General features: G+C 35.1%; 1 protein-coding gene across 1 annotated transcript; it reads right to left on the bottom strand.

Moving 5' to 3' along the window:
• Nucleotides 1-755: 755 nt before the first annotated feature.
• On the bottom strand, nucleotides 756-14,850 carry LOC122031849 (glycerophosphodiester phosphodiesterase GDPDL4-like). The gene is made up of 9 exons (XM_042591034.1): nucleotides 14,444-14,850; nucleotides 12,910-13,203; nucleotides 12,053-12,168; nucleotides 11,465-11,966; nucleotides 11,031-11,069; nucleotides 10,656-10,943; nucleotides 2,220-2,359; nucleotides 1,556-2,036; nucleotides 756-1,228 (listed from the first exon to the last, which is right to left on the bottom strand). The coding sequence occupies exons 1-9, from the start codon at nucleotides 14,562-14,564 to the stop codon at nucleotides 948-950; spliced, it is 2,262 nt and encodes a 753-aa protein (XP_042446968.1). The 5' UTR covers nucleotides 14,565-14,850; the 3' UTR covers nucleotides 756-947.
• Between the last annotated feature and the right edge of the window lie 7,661 nt (nucleotides 14,851-22,511).

Below are 22,511 nucleotides of genomic sequence, written 5' to 3'. Positions count from 1 at the left end.
ACTTCTATTTATAATTTATAAGGACTGATAACATGAACTTCTATGTGACACCATACACCATGTTATCTACAATATAAATTAAATGGACAACTGTATTTAACTAAATGCAGACATTTGACCAATGTGATTCTCATTTCAAAATACATGTTTATATAAAAAACTAGACTTTTAGTATACATTCTAACAGCCCTGAGCAGGCGAGGACATGAGGGTGTTGACTACCTTGACTTTGACCTTCCACGTGGTCATGACCCCCTGCGGGACAAGGCCCCTCCTCATCACCGGATCAATATATATAGTAATGAGGCACCAGGCTAGTCTAAAGACCCCGACTATTTTAGCTTTGAGGATCATCCTGGAATGAAGCACAAATTTAGTTAAATTTTGTTGATAGGACTATTTTCATGTCAAATTAGGCCCCTAAAGATAAAAAAAAAAAAAATCTTAGACGAAAAATTAAAAGAACTAAAAACTCATATTAGTTCCTTTCCTTTTTTTTTTTTTTTTTTTTTTTTTGTGACAAATGCCATCAAAATGAGTTGAAAAGAAAAAGATAATAACAAAAATTTAAAATCACAAGTAGATAATTTTAAAACATCCCTAAAGAAGTTCTCCCAAAGGTCTAAATTCCTTGGCATGATAATTAGTAGTCGAAAAGTGAACTTCAGCGAAACCGACTTAGAGTACAAGTCAATAAAGGTCGATCAAAATAAAATTTAGGAGTTGACTTTACTAGACAAGCAAAAAATTTCGTAGAAAGAACAAGAACACCACTAACCAGTACTTTAGCTCCCACTTGTCTTGTATCACACCAATAGATTACAGTGGAGTAGAATGAACAGCAGAAAGCTGATGAATCCAGAAATCAGATAATCTAACAAAAAATAAATTGAAAGAGAAACCAAAGGATCATATCAGTATCTCCGATGTCAGCCTCTACAAATTTTTCAGACAAGCAGAAACCCACAGGCCATCAACAGGGAAACAGACAATGATACTCCGTTGCGCTGCCCGCTCGAAGGGTTCAGGGATGAAGGTGATGCACCAGGAGCGACAGATCTTGAAGCAGAAGGCAAAGGTGGCTCTACCACGTCAGACACTGTCAACGGTGGAATTGGCGATAATGCTGGCGGCAACGAGCTTGGAGTCATTAGCGTTAAGAGTTGGCCAGCTTGAATAGGTTGCATGTAGTTTGGTGCATTACTTCCCAAGTTCCTGCAGGAATTCCCTGAAGAATGTGTTGCCATTAGTATCAAATCATGAATCTGCACATTAAATCTTCTTATAGAACTTCAATCTGTTTAGATTGTTTGGCGATGTTTAACAAGCTATAAAAATGTAGAGAAATAAGAGACACGAAACCAACTTAGAGATAATTCTGACTGCCTTTACTATAAACCATTCGATTATAGTGATTGAAGTGAGAGGTCAAAACTAGAGACTAAATCATGCAAAGAGATATTTTGCAGCTATTACTATATCGTTCTATATATAACACCATTGGTAAAGACCAAGGAATGAATATGGTTGAGACTAGAGAATACAGGAACCATACTTTTGTATCGACGAGCTGTCCCTGGGAAGTCCGTAATTATCCCATCCACTCCAGCTCCAACAACATATGCATTAATCTCCACAGTTGCATCTGAGAGGAAGTCCCATGGTTGCGATACAAACTCATTACAAAGCACATAAGCGTACACATCGAGGCCTGCAGCCTGAAACTGAGAAACCAGACCAGTTTCACCTGTGGTGAACAGCAGGGTCGAAGGATATATAGATTGCTTGTCGAGGGCAACAGCATTGGCAAATGTCCTGATGTCCGCTACTGAGGAATTGACGGCGTCACGAATGGACTTTTCGATTTGATAGACAAGCTTATAATTTGTTAGCTGCTTGAATCTCACTAGAACAGCACTGTCAGATGACTGAATCATGACATCTAAAGTAGTCTTGTTATAACCCGCATCATTTAGGGCAGCAATGACTGAATCTACCACACTAAAACTTAATCGCTGAGCCATAAAAGCAGCATGCTGTACAAAGGAAAGCAAGTGTCTAGTTAATGCTTGGGTCCTAGAAAGCATACTTGTTTCCGAATTGTTATTGTGAAGGATTGAAAATTGAAGACTACGAAATCTGTAATGTAATTCTGTGCCATACATTCAGATATTAGAAAAATGCTTTCTGGAACATATCTGTGATTTTTCAGCACTCACCTCTATCAAGATTAAGACCCCAGATAAAGGCTTGTCTCTTGCAAATGTTAGAAAATCAGCTAATGACAAGAAAGATCCACTATTTTTGTATCGCGGATTCCGCACCATACCATATGATGAGAATGGCTGTGAAATTATTGCTGCAACATGTAAAAATATATATTATCCACATTATACTGTCAGGAGAGGAGTCCAGTGTGCCATTGTTGTATGTTGATTAAAAATAATGTAAGTGCAGTCAAAGAACAATTGAACTAAGATCAAAGGAACCATACTAGCCTTGCTAAAATCAAACGTAAACATAGGAAAAAAGAAACAAAAAAGACAAGGAATTTGGAAGCATTCCTGGGGACCTTGCATGCCTTTTGGTTATAGTAAACTTTTAATAGCTGCATAAATATAAGCCAAATTTAGTATAACTAGAAAATGTCTTTGCTTGAATGGTAAGGCATATCCTCTCAGGGGAGCTCATTGATTATGCTGCCAGTAGTAGAATAATTATCAAATATCACATTGATTATTTTTCTCATATCGAAGTCTATGGAAAGTTGCAGGGGAATCTAATTTCTTGAAACTTGACAGCCAAACAATTTTAGAATAGGAACTCAGAATTATAATTATTGAGGTGTGAGAAAACATGTTCAAAGGGAGCGTAACCAGGCCATTGGACACAAGGATTTACAAGATTGATATGAAAACAAAATCAGAAATCACAGAACAATGATCAAACATATGATTTTAAAGAATAAAGAAAATCAAGAAACTTTGCCGACTGATTTTGCTACTTTAAAAGTTTTCCAACCCAATATTTTGCAAGAGAACCTTAGGGAATGTGTTTTTGGAAATCTTCAGTGCCTTTGACATCAATGTTGACATGTTTGAAGTCATAAGTAAGCAATTTCAGGGGGAAACAACAGAAATTGAACTAATATGCAGCCAATCTACAATAATGCAACTGAGGGTAGCTTTTATAGAGTTTTAGAACTATAGGGTGGATTCTCAGATGGGATAAAATAAAAAAATAAAAAAAAAAATTGGAATTTGTAATTCATGAGATGATACCGTTTGGACTGACAAAAGCACTTCATCAAATTCAAAACTTCTCCATCTCTAAGATTAAAATATGAGATTATATTTCCATTTTGTTATGTTCGAAGCTTTTACTTCTTCCCAATGTCATACCACGTTGTTGCTCAATCTGAAAATGAAAAATTGAGGGACAGATTTTTCAGGCCTACTCATAGATAATCAACTATTTTGCCAAAATTCACATTGACTTAAAAGTTTATACCTGCTCCTTAATTTCAGTCATCAAACTTTCCCTTTGATCTTAGTATCCATCCAAGTATTTACTCTTCAGAGGATCCAAGATCTAGGGATGATATGGTGAACTAAGGGTGGTAGTTTTGACCCAGCACCCCTTCAAATTTTGGGAAAGTTATATAATATTTGTATCCATTAAGGACTATCATCATTGCCCTTTAATGTATTACTTATAACATGGTTGCACCCCTAAGGTGCAAATTTGGGTCCACCATGCACATCACATGGTTCAATATACTGAAAAGAACTACTGCAGTGAATTATAGCATAGTCATAGTTATGGCTTTATGTTTGATTGTATGGTTTGAAAGGATTACCTGAGCCAAGCATGAACTCAAATTAAGCCAGTCATTCATAACATAATCGCACGAAGTCTTGGCTAATGATCTTATAAACAGAATACTACACAGAAATTCACAAGGCTCCACCCACTTACATGAATTTATGTGGAAACTCATAAGTTAACTCAGGTCAGGTTAGCATATGTCTACTCAATTTTTTAGAATCTTCATGAAATGTATTTTGCATTTAATGTGTACCATTGGAGCTTCAATTAAGTCAACAATGATGGATGAATTCAAGAAAAAAAACTTTGATATCCCATATGAAACCTATTAAGGTTTTTTTAACTATTGGTTTGAAACCAATTTCAATCGTTGATGGAACCAACTCCGTATTGATGCTCACATGTATTGCATATGATATATCTTGACACATGTCAACCATGGTGCGAGGAAGAGGAATGAGAAGGATAGGAGGATGAAGAAAAGAGAGACAAAAGGAAGAAGAAAAGGAGGAAGAGTTGATGCAACCACATTCAGAACAACAGTTCACCAAACAAACTGTTGAAAATCCTCCCCAACCACCACCAGTGAGAGTTGTCTAACCTTCATGCTTTCCATCAAGATCACCTTCACACAGTCACCCAGTAATGTGAAATTGCACGCCTACCGTGGTGTTGTTAAATTATTACTATGTTAGTGTGTGTAAGGAGCAATATATCTCATCCTTATAGAGATATGGCTGTTGAAGGAGTTGTGCTATGTCGAGTATAGGAGTCAAGCCCCCTGGTGAGTTCACCTAGGGTGATAGGGCAGTGCTCTTGTTGAGGGTTCAGGCATGTCCAAGATGTTTTGGCATGCAGATTTATCTTGGAGTTCAACCTACTAAATCAGCTGATAATATGCCAAACTGATCAGCTGGCTATGGAGAATGGTGTCAAGCAGATACTGTGTCAACCAAAAGTTCAGAATATATATGTTGCCTAACAAACATTATGAAGTGTAGACCTAACCAAGTCTCAGTTGGCATCAGAGGTATCACAGTTGTTACAAACAATTGAGTCTATGTTACATTTGATGCTTTGTGGATCTCATGGACTATATATGCTGTAACTTTAAGGTCTATGAAAGAAAGGGTAAAAATGCCTTACGGATGCCCTAGCAGTGTGTCTTAAGTAATAGATACTTCCATTTTAGCCATAGAAGTGCAGACTTTTGCAGACTATGTGCATGTGTCTCCTTTTCTTGTGATGATATTGTATTTCCTATTGCCTCACTTTTTGTTCTATGTTCAGTTTCAGCAGCATAAGTGGATTTGCTCCTAGACAGAGAAGCTTCGAGATCCCAGCAAACTTATTGAGAAATTTGACTTTGCATTGGTTTCAATTTTGTCTTGTCCTTTCAAAACTAGTTGATTAGTTAAAACAAATTCACATATCACTATCAGCCGAAAATGTGCCTAAAATGTCTGATGCTTTATAACCTTCTTAAATAAATACTTCACGGTAACCCATTGATTCAAAAGATGTCTTATGATTAATGAACTTCAAGCAATACTTGAAGGTATCTTGATAAGTCAAAGACCAATAAACTTAAAGTCCTGATTTGTGGAAAAAGGATATGCGTAGTTATTTCACAAGAAGGTTATCCTTTGTAAATTAAATTTGGAATGAGAAATTAATATCGAAAAACTATTCTAGTGATAGAGTTGGTCCAATTTGATCTAACCAAAGCCTTGGATCATAGATGAGCATGGTCCATATATGTAAATGTACAAACGCTAACTTGAGTATGGGCAATTGTCAGCTCTTGTGGGACCAATTAAAAGTGCACTATTGGTTGGGAAAATGAGATCGCCCAGAATTAAGCTGCAATCAGAAACACAAATTTAATTAGATCCTAAATTAACTAGGAAGTAATCTTAATTAATTCCTCATTTCTCGTGCTTATTGCAACATTTAGAGATGGCATATCACACATAATACATGATTAGGGCACCTCAATTTGCATGTTGAATTTCTCATGCATGGCTCCTTAATGTACCCACACTTTGCTGCAATGTGGTTGCTTGAATTTCATTCCCATTGTTGCATACAATCATTCACCTCTTGCTTTCCGCATCCCACTGCATGTCACCTCAAAAAATGTGTTTTCACATCATCACACAGTTGCCCCTTGCAACTGAATGGATTTGAAAACCACAACATGCAAATTGTGTCCCTCGAAAAGTTGAGGCAGTCTCCTGGATGGGATAACAACGACCAATTGGGAAGTGAAGTGACCGAAGGAGCCGAACACAAGGCATAGCTCACATGTTCAGCAAATTCAAATCCACACACATGACTACTGAAAAGGCACATTGCCAATTAATTAATTTCTTTTATGCAAAAAGGGTCTAACTATTCAAAAAATGCATTTTTGAAACTCTCTTCACTCCTATAAATAATTTTCTCTCCTGTCCAAATCACTTAGAGAATGTGAATTCTCATCTTAAGCTATTTTTTCTCCTCTCTGAGTTCCAAGGCTTCAAAATTTGACGTGGTCCAGTTTCGAATTGAAGATCATTATATAATGAAGACGTTGATTAACCATAAACACCTGGGTGCTAAAAGTGGCAACTCTTGCTTCAACCTTAAATATCTTAGATAAAGGGATAAATTTTATCGAAAGATCCAAATAAGTGACTTAATGACAAACAATATTAAGTTGATAACTAACATACTAAGTCAGTTATAAGTGTACTGAAAGGGGCTCGTCTACCTTACCCAAAAGGATACCTTAATGACAAATAAAGTCATTGATGACGATCATCTAATAAAGGTGGCTAGACAATTGAGGGGTTGTATACAACAATAACGACAACCAATTATCCCACTAGATAGGGTTGACTATATGGATCCTTCTAGGTCATTGGGCTCTATCCTCTATTATATGATCATTTATATTTAAATAAAGTTTATCTTATTTTATTATTGTTAACTAAGTTTATTTTGTCCTCTGCCTCATTTGATTTGCATATTTGTTATAATTTTACATAACCTAACAGAAATATTTATTAGTAGTCTAAATGCATGCCTGTACCATCTTAAGCGTATCTCCCGGAGTTTGCCTTGGACAGATGCAACCAATATTCTCATTTCTTATTTTGTTCATCCTCGTATATCTGCACATTTACCTTAATATCCTCATATACGCAACTCTCATCTTTTGCTCATGTGCTTGAATCATAGCCCAACATTTAATTTTATATAATATAACAGGTCTAATCGTCATTTTGTAGAACATCCCTTTAAGTTATAAAAGTACTTTACAATCACATTAAACACCTTACGCTATCCTCGATTTCAATCATCCTGCTTAAATTCTATATAAGACATCTCTCTCAATCCTTCATCCTTTTGTAAAAATGATCATAAATTCTTAAAGCTTTAGCTAAAGATAACACTTCATCTCCTATTTTAACAATTGTCTCATTACGTCTAATATTATTAAACTTAAATTTCATATATATTTTGTCTTTACTTTACTAAGCCTAAAATCTTTCACTTCCAATGTTTTCTACCAAAATTTGAGTTTAGCATTTATTCTTTCACGTGTCTCAACTACCAAAATAATATCTACAAACAACATGCACCACGATTCCGTGTCTTGGATGTGTCACTTCATCCATGATTAGTGTACAAAGATAGGACTTTGAGTTGATCCTTAATGTAGCCCTATTTGTTGTTAGTATTAGCCCTAGTACCAATTATGAAATGATTGTAAAGGGCACATTTTGTATCATATATCACTATTAATAAAAGGCAAACATTTTGGTTATTATATTTATTTCAGTTCAGTGCCAATTGAATAAGTATAATAATATCCTTGGGTAGTAAGTTCTTATCTACAATATATCAATTGGTTGAATTGATAGTGAGATATTGTAGAGAACACTACTCTTAACTATTCCTAGTCGAGCATTAATATACAAGGACAATATTAATGTGTTGAGACTAGCATGTAGGTCAACGGATGACTTGATCTCACAAGTCATGGATATGAGATATCAGGTTGACACATGGGTATATATTAGAGAATATATACTGAATGACCCGTCATAAGAATGTTTCATGGATCGTCGTATGAGTGTCATAAACATTCTCATGTGACTATTGGTATGAATAGTCCTTAGACCTGAAGTCACTACGGTTCCCTACATAAGGAGTTGTATACTTTGGTATCGTCAAACGTCACCCGTAACAGGTGGACTATAAAGTCGATCACTAGATATGCAATAAATTATGCGGAGGGATGTGAGTGATGTAGATGGGATCTATCCCTTCCATATGACGGAAGTGATATCTGTGGGCCCCTTGATTAGTAGGACACAAGAAAGCATGGTCATGCGTAAATAAGTCAATATGAGATATTGAGCTTATTTGATTAAGTGTGTCTACTTGGAGATCAAGAAACACAAAGATTGATAAGAGGATGACACGGTCTATGCCTCATTGATCAATCTAGATATCAAGGATAGAGAGACCAAGTCATACATGATGATAGCCATGGACAGGTTAGGTCGGATCTCAACTTTCTCGTCACTTGGGTAGCAATGATGCCTTGCTAGATGTCACTCATTGTTTATATATCGCAAATGATGATTTGGGTATATTGCCAACGTTACGAGAACCTATAGGGTTACACATAAAGAACAAGTTGATATGGAGATGGGTTCATGTGATGAATCAATGAATTAAGTGTAATCCGAATTTGACTCATTGAGTTAGACTCAAAGGGATCCAATTATTGGATTGAGTCGAGTTGCTTGAGGATCAATGGGTTGGACTCATTGGGTGAACTTGAGTTCACCAAGGAAGTTGAATGGTCAAAATTGAACCATTAGATTGAATGGTTGATTTTGAGCCATTAGACTAGAAGATGAAAGGGTGGAGACTCTTGGTATACCATGGGATGGTTATAAATATCATTTGGATGATAATTTTGAGATGATGAACAGGTGTTGAGACCCTTGGCATTCTTCTTCTTCCTCCTTCCTCTTCTTGACCGAAATCACCATTGTGGTTGCTAGCACAACCTTGTGATTTCTTCTCCATCTTGCTTTGTTTGCGAAACAAGCAAAGACAAAGCTTGTTCGTGTGGATACCGTAGAGGCGCGGACGCTTGAACGTGTTGAGATCTGCACCGAAGAAAGGTTGCTGTCGGGATTGCGAAGGGGACGCAACAAAGGTATAATCCTATCATGTAGCTTAGTATAGATTATGAATAGAAAATGTTTCTTCCCTTCGTATGGATCTGCTGGATAAGAGGATCTAGTATTTTTTCCGCTGCGTTTCCGCGTCTTTGGCACGATAGATCCCAATATTTTTATAGGAAACGCTTCAATTAATCCTCATACGTATACTTCACTAATTTAATATACGTTACACTAAAACCTCTTTTTTCTAGACATCTCCATATAATTTTCCTTGGGATTCTATCATAAATTTTTTCTAGGTCAAAGAATACCACATGTAAATCTTGCTTCTGTTTTCGATACGTTTCAATTAGTTGCCTAAGAATATGTATAGCTTATATTGTCGACCTTCCGGGCATGAATCCAAATTAATTTTCGATCACCGTGGGATCCTTCCTTAGTCTTTTTTTCTATTATTCTTTCTCAAAATTTCATGGCATGACTCATTAATTTAATATCTCTATAATTTACACAATTTCATACGTCTCTTTTATTCTTATATAAGGAAACTAGCGTACTTGTCATCCACTAGTACATTTTCTTTATTTTTAATATTAGGTTGAATAACTCTTTACGTCATTCAATATCTTATTTTTTAGAAACTTTTATACCTCTATAGGAATATTATATGGTCCAACTATTTTTCTATTTTGCATCCCATTTAAAACTTATTTTACTTCTGAAGTTTGAATTTTATGATAAAAATTAAAATTTTATTCCTTTGCCCTAAAGTTAAGTTGGTTACCTAAACCTCATTAAAAAGTTGATGAAACCTCTTCCATCGCTCTTTCTATTATATTCATTTTTAATGCATCTTATTTGGATAAAATATCTTGTCTTCCTCTCTCTCACTTTATCTATTCTATAAATGTCTATTTCCCCTTCTTTTATATCCAATTGTTGATATAAGTGTTCAAAAATTTCATGGAAGGGTTGTATCAAGGTTCAAAATTCAAATCGTGTCGAAGTTTCAAAGTTTAACTAAAATGATATTTTTAGGTACCGTACTAATATTTTAATGTACAGTGCTAGTGAAGATTTGGAGGAAGGAGGACGAAGGTGAAAAAGAAGAGAACATAAGTATATATCTAACATTTTATGTCTCATTTAGAATGACACAATTTTGATAATGTATTATATATAAAAGTTTAAAAAAATAATATTTGGCTCATCTTGACGCTTTTATAGCATGTCAAGTGACAACAACACATGGTACTCATTGATATGATTAACACAACATAGGATAGATTACATAGGATGACTAATATCGAATTCTAGTAATTTAGCAAAATGATACATTTCGATAAATGATACATTTCGATTGTGCCACCTGGCACGGTAGGAGATTTCAAACCATGGGTGTTGTTGAAAATTTTAAGCAGATGCGATCTATGCTGTCAAGCCATTGACTTCTTGCGAAGCTAACTAATCAGATTTGAACCAGTTGGATTAATTTTGATAAACATCCAATATATATGTAGGAAGTAACAATAATTACTGGAAATATAAATATATATTTCCTAAAAGTCAAACTATCAAATTCCAATGTCAAGTTACATCCTATAAGAATAGAGTAGGGAAGAGATTAGAACTCACGCTTCAAATTCTTTTGGATTTGGTTCCATGTGAGATTGAAAGTAAATATACCAGGAGTATTCTTAAGTTGAGGAATATTAGAAAATTGAGAGCTGAATTGTGACTTTGTGACTGTAGTATCATCTAAAAGGTCTACAGAACTCATGCATATTAGATGACCATCTTGTGTTACTTGAACAGGACAATCAATAACATCTGCTCCTTCGTCAATTGCTTTTTGATAAGCCAGGTCAGTGCAGTCTGCATAGTCTCCACTAGCTCCATTATGTGAGATGATTAAAGGTTTTCCTGAAGCAGAAATGTAAAAGAAAAACTGTGAAAATTTACTATTAGTGGTAATTGTACTGAAAGCTGAGTGTGACAAAGTTAGCATACCATGATCAACACTGCTTTGGTTTAATTGAGAAAAACAACCTGGAAGCGTCAACGAATATGTCAACAGAAAGAATAACAAAATGTATAGGTTTAGAAAGCAAGCATAATCATCAAAAGCATGCAAGAAGATATATCCAATTTAGTTCTTAATTTGTTCCTTCTGGAGAGAAGCCAAAGTAACACATGATTCCAAATGTGCATAATATGCAGGTAGCATATTAGAATTTTATGTTTGCTAACTTACCTTACTAAAATAAAATACAAAACTGATTAGATCAAACTAAAAGCACATGCCATCCATCCTTCATAATATTTGACAGCAAGAAGCAAGACTGTTTCATGACATGTGCAAATTGCATTTTGAAGGACAAGGGGCTTATATATCGTTAAGATAATAACAATTTGATATGTGATAAGCTGAGAGAAAGATTTACCTATTGCCTCAGATGGAGTTATAGGGGAGTCAGTAACAACCCCATCAACTGAGAAAACTCTATTATCAAAGAACCTGAGATATTCAGCTAGTGGATCATAACTATAGTTGAAGCTCAAAATGTTATCGTTTGCAAAATCTGCTGCATAAATTTCCAACCCAGCTTTATGAGCATCCATAACAATAGATGTGGAAGGTAGAAGATAATTGTCAGTTGTAACTGGCCAAATATAATTCTTTGGGACAAGAATTCCAGAAGCAAATGTCTTAATAAATGTGAGATTGCTCAACAGCAAACCATATGTCTGGTTTGTAGATGGTTCTAGAATGCTTTTGTCAAGAAAATGGAAAATGAGCTTTGTCTTGGTGCTCCGAAGTCTTGGTGCTATACCACTGAGGAAAGCCACCTCTGGAGAGGACACATAGTCCACAACAATTCGCCTCACTTCAGAAAGAAGGAAGTTTCTCATGCTCAAGTTGTGTTGCATGTAGAAAGCATTGTGCTGCACGATGATAATGACAAATAAATAATATGATAAGTGCTAAATAATTGTGCAGATATGACAAATGGAATAATAAATAGGTTTACCTGTACATTTAACCAAAGGGAACTGTGGTTAATTTGTGTTCCCAAAAGATCAACGGGAAGAATGGGAAATGCAAGGCTGTCGAATCTAAATGTTCGAGAATAGATTGGTTGCTTTACTGCCAAAAATGAAAACAAATATGAGAATATTATCCTTCACATTTTTCTTGGAAAGAGATGTATCCTTCATATTTGTTTAAATAACATGCATATATAGACAACATTCATTGCTACAACTATCTACTCTGAAATTTGAATACCAATTAAGGTTTCATTAACAGGAAGAAATTATAAATATATTAGGAAAGTAATCTTCCAGTTACTAAACTAATCCAATAGTTTTTAAATATTGTTTATGCAATCAATGAGGGTTAGTGAGAATCCACTGCAGTCAGTCAAATTGAACTATAGAGCAGCATCAATAAAACATTCAGATCAATCAGTCTCAAAATTCAAAGGTAAATTGCATAAGCAAAACGATGCCTATCTTTGTGTCAAGTTTTTCCCACTAAAGTATAGTTAATGTAAGGATCTCCATTTGCTACCATATGCCATTTCATCACATACCCAAAATGCCTAGCAAATGCTATGGAAGCATATTTTTTGTTATTGAAAAGGGAATAATAAGAGGACCTAAGTGTACTTATATCTGATTAGTGATCATCGACCTAAATAAAACACCAGGAGTTTTGAAAAAGAAAAAAAAAACAACACTAGTAGACAATGTGGATAAACAAGAAAAATGCTATGAGTCATTCTACTTAAGTAAAAGACAGTGAATAACCTTATTTTAATGGTATGGAATTATTTTCTAGATAAATAATATAACCTATGTTAAAAGCAAGTGATTTTATACTTACAAGATACTGGTGACAAATCATTCATGTTATAGTCAACAGAGAACCAGCCTGTTGTGTTTACACCATTAACCACATATGCTGTCTTATTTTGAGGATAGACAAATCCAATATCGGTGCAATTGTCTAAATTGATGTCGGGAACACAAATTCCAATGCCATCTTTTGTCAATTGCACATCACACCATAGAGTTGTATCATTAGAACTGGAAAATGACACAAAAGTATAGGCATTCGAACTGGAATCAGGAAACAATCCAGAAAAACCTCCTTTAGCTATTATTGCAGGGGCATTACCTGAAATGTTGAAATTTTTGTAAATTTTAAGGAAGAACAGAGCTTACTGAAGAAAACATTGTAAAAGAATTACTCTAGCACACACTTGTCAAACAAATCAATTAGCCACCAAAATTAGTTCATAAGAGAATAAAGAAAACATTTCATATTGTCACATCTACAAGAGGCACTTTCCGGTCTCCTTCAAGATTTGTACAGCGCCTTTTTCATGTGCCAGCTTATTTAATTTCACACAACTACTTCTTCCTGTTGTTTTATGATTTGAAGCCTATGTCATGACAGTCAATTGGCTGTTATGATAAGTAGTCATACATATAACCAGATTAGGATTTTATGTTTTCAGGAGAGACGATTCGACTTCACATTGAAATCTGAATAGTAGAAGTTAACCATGGTGCATTTCATCTCCAAACAATATTGTGACAGCCCCAAAATGCAAAATCATACAAATGAAACAATTTGTTCATGCACGACACACATACTCTTGTCAACCTCCAAACAACAGAATCCTCAGTTTTCCTGAATTGCATTTCTCAAGCACGACTGGACAAACTTCCAACACAAACCCATTCATCATTTGCAAAACTATTCCAACTATTCACAAGCTGATCAGGTATATATACATGGGGCAAATATTTGTAGCTCAAAGCCAACATAAATAGTGCAACATAAATAGTGCAGTACAGCGAGTAATCAAAACCACATAAAACCTTATAATTTTTTCCCCCTTAAAATGCAACCTTGGACTAAGCAACTAGAGAAGGAATGGACTAAAGCAACTAGAGAAGGAATAAATAAGTAGAGAATCATAACAAATATTTCACAAAGCCGCGTCAAAATTTTTCTGGAACAAGTTTCCTTTTTTCTGCACCATCATTAAATTCCTCGCTACAGAAGCTACCTGGAGGTGAACTTGCATCAAATGTACAAAAGCGCATAGCACCAGCTTGACAAGGTAGGTATTTCCGCTAGCACCAAAAATATTAGTATAATCCACCGAACGACAATCTATTAGTTGTGTCGCTCCAAAATGAAGACAGGAAAACTTAGAACGACTTTCAAAGAAAGAAATCCAAACCAAAAGTATGGATCTTTTTTAATCCTAGGGAAAACCTGACGCGTAACAATTCCCCCCAGATCCCGCATTACAATCAAACCCATTCGAGAACTCAAAAGGGGGAAAAAACAGATCGCAAAAATCCATCCTTTACAAACCAAAAATCGACAACAGAGAGAGTACCACTCAAGGTCAGCCAAGGCGAGGCATTCTGGGCGGCAGCGAGACCCAGCTGCAGCAAGAGGAACGCAGCGAGGAACGCGCAGACGCCCTCTCGAGAGCTCCTCCTCCTCCTCCTCCCCATTGCTCACACGCAAAAAGGCCTAGCAGAACCTACCTGGCTTGTAGTTGCACTCCGTCCGCAGCCCTCCGCCCGGGAATAACGGATAGGATCAGGAGAGAAAGTGTGAATGTGTGTGCCAGAGAAGCAGTGGACCGACAGCGGCGCGGTGTGGGTATATGAATCTAGCTACCCGATTTCGGGGAATCTGCGATCGCTGCTCTTGTTTTGCAAATTTAGGCATAAAAAATTGCAGAAAGAGGACAAGTTGAAATGCTACATTGATCTGCAGCAAATTTTGACGACGGCAGTAAACTCCAATCGAACGATCCAACAAAGAGAGGAATCGAGGGAGTTGCTTACAGCTCGTCAGCGAGCTGTAAGCCATTGCCGGCTCGGCGCAGCTTCGGAGCTCACTGTTGCAGCTCTTGTGCTCTTCTCGCCCTAATCGACGAGCAGGATCCTCTGGTCCGCTGTTAGCGGACCCCGCCTGCTAATCGACGGCTTTAAAATCATTTCTTTTTATTCATGCGACGGATTTTATTTTTTTAAAAAATTATTTTTTAATATACAAATATTTAAAACATGAAAAAGGAGGAATAAAAGTAACAGAGATATTTTAATATAGATTTTATTTAAAATTATTTTTTAAACAAACACCTACCTAGTAACACTAACATGACATGGTCAATTTATGTGCTCAAATGAGGGGAACAAGTGGGGTGCAAACAAATCAAAATTATTGGTGAGGATTTAGTGTTGGTTCAAAAATATTTGATTAATATTTGAATTATCAAATTCGGATCAAATCATTCGAATATGTTCTAAAAACTTTTCGAGCATATATTTAAATGAAAGTCTGAATAATTTGAACCATGTAACACTCTAGTTCAATTCTAGATTCTAGATTCGAATGGAGTGCAATTCAAAATTATTTATATTTTTCAAACTTTGAAATAAATATCACATTAATGTTTGATCCGATTCGATCAGTTTACATGTGAGATGAGTTATGTCATGAGACAAAAGGAAATTATATATTTTCGTCTATTTATTCATTGTAATAATAAATAGACAGATTAAAAAAGTTATTCATAGATCATTTTTAAAGCATTTTTTTATCGGTTTGAAATGGGACGGAATGAACTTTTCTTCCCTTTATCGTCAAGTGGTCTCGCTCGAATCTCTACATTTAATTTATTAGTATTTAAGAAGCCAACTAATTCATCTTTCAAATGTTTCATTCGATCATTTAAATGATTTAATATGTAAATGCCAATATATTCAACCATATGACCCATTGAATATGGTTTGACCGAGTAATCAATGGCTCATGGTAAACCAAGTTAGGTGGAGCCTATAAGATATAACTTCACCAAAGTATATATATATATATATATATATATATATATATATATATATATATATATATATATATATATATATATATATATATATATTCTCAAAATAATTTTCTATTTATCTTATTTTATTATACTAACCTTGTTTTGTAGGGTATACTTTGTTTGTAAACTAACATACCTTGCAGGACGGAAATCTCATAAGAAAAGTCTCGGATGAACAGTTCCAAGGCGTCCTCCATGGAACTTGGAGGCGGCTCAGGTAACTTGATTGACAGCCCCACAGCAAGGCACGAGGGCGCTCTCCATAGAGCTTGGAAGCGGCTCGGGTGACTTGATCGACAGCCCCGCAGCAAAGTGCGAGGGCACTCTCCATGGAGCTTGGAAGCACCCTGCAAGTTGGATGGAGGGCGCCCTCCATGGAGCTTGGAGGCGTCCTTAGGCGGATAAGCAGCGATCGTTGCAGAGCTTATCAACGCGGCTGACTCAACGGGCTGGAGGCGCCCTCAATGGGCTATTTAAGCCTGGTTCGAGCAGCAACCAAGAATAACTTCGAACCTGCGATCTTTCTTCCGTGTACTGCTCAAAGAACGATCCGACAAAACTATAACTCGACTCTGACGACCAGAAGCTTTAAAATTCCTTATTTTCCGTTGTCGGTATAATTTTCATTATTGTTTTATATTGTACTTCAAAGTTGTAATATTCTAAATTGATAATGATTGCCCAAAGTAAACACTCAATGAGTGTGAGCTTTGGAGTAGGAGTAGCCACAGGCTCCGAACCAAATAAAAACCTTAGTTTAGTATTGTTTTTATTTTTCTGCTGCATATACTTCATTGTTTTAAAACGAACGTGAAAGCCACGAGCACTATTCACCCCCCCTCTAGCGCTTTCGATCCTACAATTAGTATTAGAGCGGAGTCGCTTCGAATCGGTGAAACCGTCATTCAAGCATTTCTTTTTCATGGTAATTTTTATTTTTCAGAGTTGATTGGAGTCGGTAAAATTGCCGCCTTCCGATCTGTTTTATCGCAATCGAAATTTTCTCTCAAAGTTGGTGCAACACCACTCGAGTTCGCATATTTATTTATTTTTTCCTTAATCCCGCACTACTAATCCAAGACCAAGTCTTAGAACAAGTTTTCTTATTTTTGTATGTCCTAGATCCTTAATGGCCCATCAAGAAGGTTACAGCACAGCCCGTTCGCCTCTTTTCTCCGGTGAGGACTTTGGCTACTGGAATACCACCTCAAAACGCAAGTCGAAATGTGGATAATTATCTAAACCGGTCTCGAGCTTCCACAAGACGGCGCTAGAAAACCAGTATCATGCGTGAACTGGGATACTAGCTTAATGAAGAAAGTTGAAATCGACGCCAAAGCAACCTGCACCGTTCAATGCTGCCAAACCAAAGAAGAGCTTAACCGAGTCAGCCCGTTCTCAAGTGCGAAAGAGTTATGGGAAACACTGATCGAGATGCACGAGGGCACTTCCGACACTAAGGTAAACAAGCGTGATTTGATCTTAAATAAATTGTATAACATAAAAATACAGGAAGGTGAGATGGCTATCCAACTTCACGTGCGGATTCAAGATCTACTGAACGGTCTCCATGGAATCGGTCAAAAATTAGAAAACCATGACATAATCAAGTATACACTTAATGTCTTTCCAAGGAATACTTTGTGGACATCCATGGTAGATGCTTACAAAGTATCCAAGGATCTTTCGTCAATTAAGTTAGATGAATTATTTTTCAAATTTGAATTGCACAAACAGATTAATGCACACTCAGCTGAGAAAGGTATTGCTTTGATTGCAAGTACGAGCAGAACCTGGGAACCAAAAGCAAAGCATAGAACCGAACCTGAGTCCAAAGATGAATCGGACTCAGAAGATGACGATGACGAGATCATAGCCGAGATCGTCAACCTAGTACGTAAACTCTACAAAAAAGAGAAAGGATTCACCAAGAAGGACATCAAAAAGGTGATTCAGTCCAAGAAGGTACAATTAAGTCCAATGGTGAAGTTCGATATAACCTGCTATGGCTGCAACAAAAAAGGACACATCAAAGCCAACTATCCAAACCAAAAGGAAGCAAAGAAGCAAAGGAAGAAGAATGCACTGCAAGCAACATGGGATGAGTCTTCTTCAAAAGACTCCGACGAAGAGCTCGAACAGATGAGCTTCCTCATGCTCATGGCCCGGGAATAACTCGAAGAATAAAAAATTAAGAGCAAATCGGAGCGAGTCCGAGCAAAGTCACGGATCCGTATCCATTTCCGAAGGGCCTAACGCCACTGTAAGTAATTCTCAATTAACTAAAATGCATAATTTAATCAATTATCTTATGCGTAAGTTAGCCAAATTCAACCTCTGAGTCAAGTCACTCCAAAAGGAAGTAACAATCCTTAAGGAGAAGACTTATTTGAGTCCTTTGACTGAGTCAATTCAAATTGGAAGTTCAACTCAAGTCCAACAACTTGAGGAAGAAAATTCCAATTTGAAAAATCAAGTCAAATAACTTAAAAATACATTGGAACGGTTCACTTTGGGTTCTAAGAACCTCAACCTAATTCTTGGAAAATAAAAAGTCATTTACAACCGATCCGGACTTGAGTTTAAGGCTAAACAAAAGTATAGATCTTATTTATCACTTGTAAATAGAGCTAATAGAAAAATAATCCAAGCATGGGTTCCCAAGTCGAACTTAGTTAATCAAGTTGGACTTGGACAATATTGGGTCCCCAAGGATCGAATCCATTACCTTGATAGACCTTATCGAAGATATGATCCAGGGGGAGTCAATAAAAAAATCATTTTTATATATAAACTTATTTGATGCTTACGTTACTGCTTTTGTTATACATACTTAGACTGGGCTAGATAAGGACCTAGACTTGATTTACACTTGACCAGTTAGACCTAAAAGTTATTGTCAGGAAATTAAATATTCAATTTCTTTGAAAATTTTTGTCTAGAAGTGGTGGATGATCTCATACCCAATAAGGCCTAGTGCCTCGCCACAACTTGGAAGTCAATCATCGAAATAAATATTTAATTAACTTATTTTAAAACCTGATTCTAAATCAAATGTAAACCAATCTTGAGATTTTAATTTAAATTGAAGATAAAACTATCTCACAACAACCCATAAGGTTCCCTGATTGCTAATTTAGAAAAAGGTGAGATGGACTTAGGTAAAATTTAGATCTAATTAATTAATCAATTAAATAACCTAATCAATTAATCTAATTAATTAATTAACCTAATAAACCTAATTAATTAATTAACCTAATTAGTTAATTAACCTAATTAATTAACCTAACCAATTAATTAACCTAATCAATTAACATAATCAACTAATAAATCTTATTAAAACAAATAAATCTAATTAATAAATCTAATAAATTATTAAATCTAACCAATTTTAATTAATTTAACTTAACTAATTTAATTTTAAATTAATTTAACTTAATTAAATCAACACAAACTTAAACGTGACTCAACTAAACCTACTTAAAACTAACATAAACTAAATCTTATTAAAATTAATCGATCTAACCAATTCTCCACCTAACTTAACTTAATAAAACTAATTGACTAAATAATTCAATTAAACACAAAAATCATCTCACAATCACCCATAGGAATAACATGTTTGACCATCTAGACCGGGTGAGATGGAATATTAAGGAGTTGATTTCAATCAAACTATATTTTAATCCATCAAATTGAATCAAATCAAATACTTTATGTGTAGGAACATAAAGATTTGGATCAATGGATGTTAGATAGTGGATGCTCCAAGCACATGACTGGAGATAGATTAAAATTTACTAAGCTGAAATTCAAGAACCTAGGGTCAGTTGCATTCGGCAACAATGAAGCACTTAAGGTAATCGGAACAAGTAATATCCAACTAAGTTCCGATTTCTATATTTGAAAAATTGTATTGGTTGATCAATTGAATTTTAACTTACTTAGTATTAGTCAATTATGTGGCTCAGGGTACTTAGTCATATTTTCAAATTTTGATTGCTTAATTAAAAGTGCTAAAAATCCTGAAATTACACTTAAGGGAATTAAGAAAAAAAACATCTATACAATTGACCTACCAACCTCCTCACTAAAGTGTTTATTGACACAACAAGAGAAAACTACGTTGTGGCACAAAAGACTGGGTCATACTCATACCAGACTCATTTCAAAAATGAGTCAAAATGGCTTAGTTAGAGGTTTACTCAAATTAAAATTTATAGGAAATACAATCTGTAATGCTTGCCAACGGGGTAAACAAACCAAATCAACCCGTAAGTTAACCAACTTAAATAGAACCAACTCAATACTTGAGCTCCTATACTTAGACCTGTTTGATTCATATGGAGCCAAGTTACTAAGCAAAAACTAATATTGCTAAATTATAAATGATGATTACTCAAGATTTACTTGGGTAAAATTTTTAAAGACTAAAGATGAAACCTTTGAAATCTTTAATAATTTTTGCAAGTTAATATAAAATGAAAAGGATACTAAAATTAAAAGAATCAGAAATGATTATGGAGGAGAATTTGAAAACCATAAATTTACTGAGTTTTGTAAAATTAATGGATATAAGCATGAATTTTCTTGTCCTAGAACTCCCCAACAAAATGGTCTAGTAGAACGGAAAAATAGGATACTACAAGAAGCTGCTAAAACCATGTTAAATGAATACAACTTAAACAACCAATTTTGGGCTGAGGCAATAAATACTGCATGCTATATTCAAAATAGAATACTAATTAACAAATTTCACAATAAAACCCCTTATGAAATTTATTACAATAAATTACCCAACCTAAATTATCTAAAGGTGTTTGGATGTAAAGTCTGCATTCTAAACACTAAGGACTACCTAGGAAAATTCACATCAAAATCAAAAGTAGGAATCTTCTTAGGGTACTCCACAACTAATAGGGCTTATAAAGTATAGAACAAAGAAACCCTAAAATTTGAAGAAACCACTAATATAATTTTTTTATGAAGAAAATAACTCAATAAATGAAAATATTAATCAAAATACAGAAAACAGTAATTCAAGAAACATAGAAGATGATGAACACATTCAAATAAAACCTAAAAAATCATAAGAGTCATTTGTTATTCCTGAAATAAGACCTTCAAGGATAAGTTCCAATCACCCATCTGACCAAATTTTAGGTAACCCAACCCTAGGAGTACGAACTAGGTCATCCTATAGAAACCTAAGTCAAATAGCTCTTATTTCTAAAATTGAACCAAAGACTATAGAAGAAGTCCTACCAGACCTAGACTAGACATTAGCAATGCAAGAGGAGTTAGCCCAATTTGAAAGAAACCAGGTCTGGGAACTAGTACCTAAACTTATAAATTAAACCATAGTTGACACTAAATGGGTATTTAGAAATAAATTAGACGATAAGGGTGAAATAGTAAGAAACAAAGTTAGATTGGTAGCAAAAGGGTTCAACCAAGTAGAAGGGTTAGACTATGATGAGACTTATGCTCCCGTAGCCAGACTTGAATCCATTAGGATATTGTTGGCCTATATAGCACATAAAGGATTCAAGTTATATCAAATGGATATAAAATCTATATTTTTAAATGGGTCCATCAAGGAAAAGGTGTATGTAAGTCAACCCCCAGTTTTTGAGAACTTGGATCACCCAAACCATATCTTTAGGTTAAAGAAAGCGCTATATGGACTAACACAAGCACCTAGGGCTTGGTAAGAACGCTTATCAACTTATTTAATAACTAAAGGGTTTAAACAAGGTCAAATAGATCAAATTTTATTTGTAAAAATCCTAGAAAAAGATATCATTATAACCCAAATTTATGTAGATGATATAATTTTTAGCTCAACCAATACTATGTTTTTGAAAGAATTTACCAAATTAATGGAAAGTAATTTGAAATGAGCTTAGTTGGGGAACTTAACTTCTTTTTAGGTTTACAAATTAAACAAACCAAAGAAGAAATTTATATCTTTCAAACAAAATATGCTAAGGAATTAATTAGAAAACTTGGCATGTAAAATTCTAAAAATATAAATACTCCAATGGTAACCAATGTTAAAATTGATTTTGATTTAGAAGGGAAACTAGTAGATTTAAAATATTATCGAAGTGTAATAGAGAGTCTACTCTACCTAACTGTAAGTCGACCCGATATTCTGTTTGTAGTAGGTATGTGTGCAAGATACCAATCTTGTGTAAAAGAGTCACACCTAATAAATGTTAAAAGAATACTTAGATATATTAAGGGGACCCTAAATGTAGGACTCTGGTACCCTAGGACTTGCAGCTTTGACCTAATTGGCTATTCTGACTCAGACTATACCGGGTGCAAACTAGATAGAAAAAGTATAAGTGGTAGCTGTCAATTTCTAGGTTAATGGCTAGTAAGTTGGTCAAGCAAAAAGTAGTACTGTGTTGCCACTACTGAAGCTGAGTATGTAGCCCTAGGGGATTGTGCATCTCAACTATTATAGATGATGCATACCTTAAAGGACTATCAACTAGAATATGAAAATATAAAAATTTCAATTGATAACATAAGTTCAATTAACTTAACCAAGAAT

This window comes from Zingiber officinale, chromosome 11A (assembly GCF_018446385.1).
Source record: "Zingiber officinale cultivar Zhangliang chromosome 11A, Zo_v1.1, whole genome shotgun sequence".
NCBI lineage: Eukaryota > Viridiplantae > Streptophyta > Magnoliopsida > Zingiberales > Zingiberaceae > Zingiber > Zingiber officinale.
The sequence above is the reverse complement of the archived record's forward strand: the minus strand, read 5'-3'. Positions and strand labels throughout refer to the sequence as shown.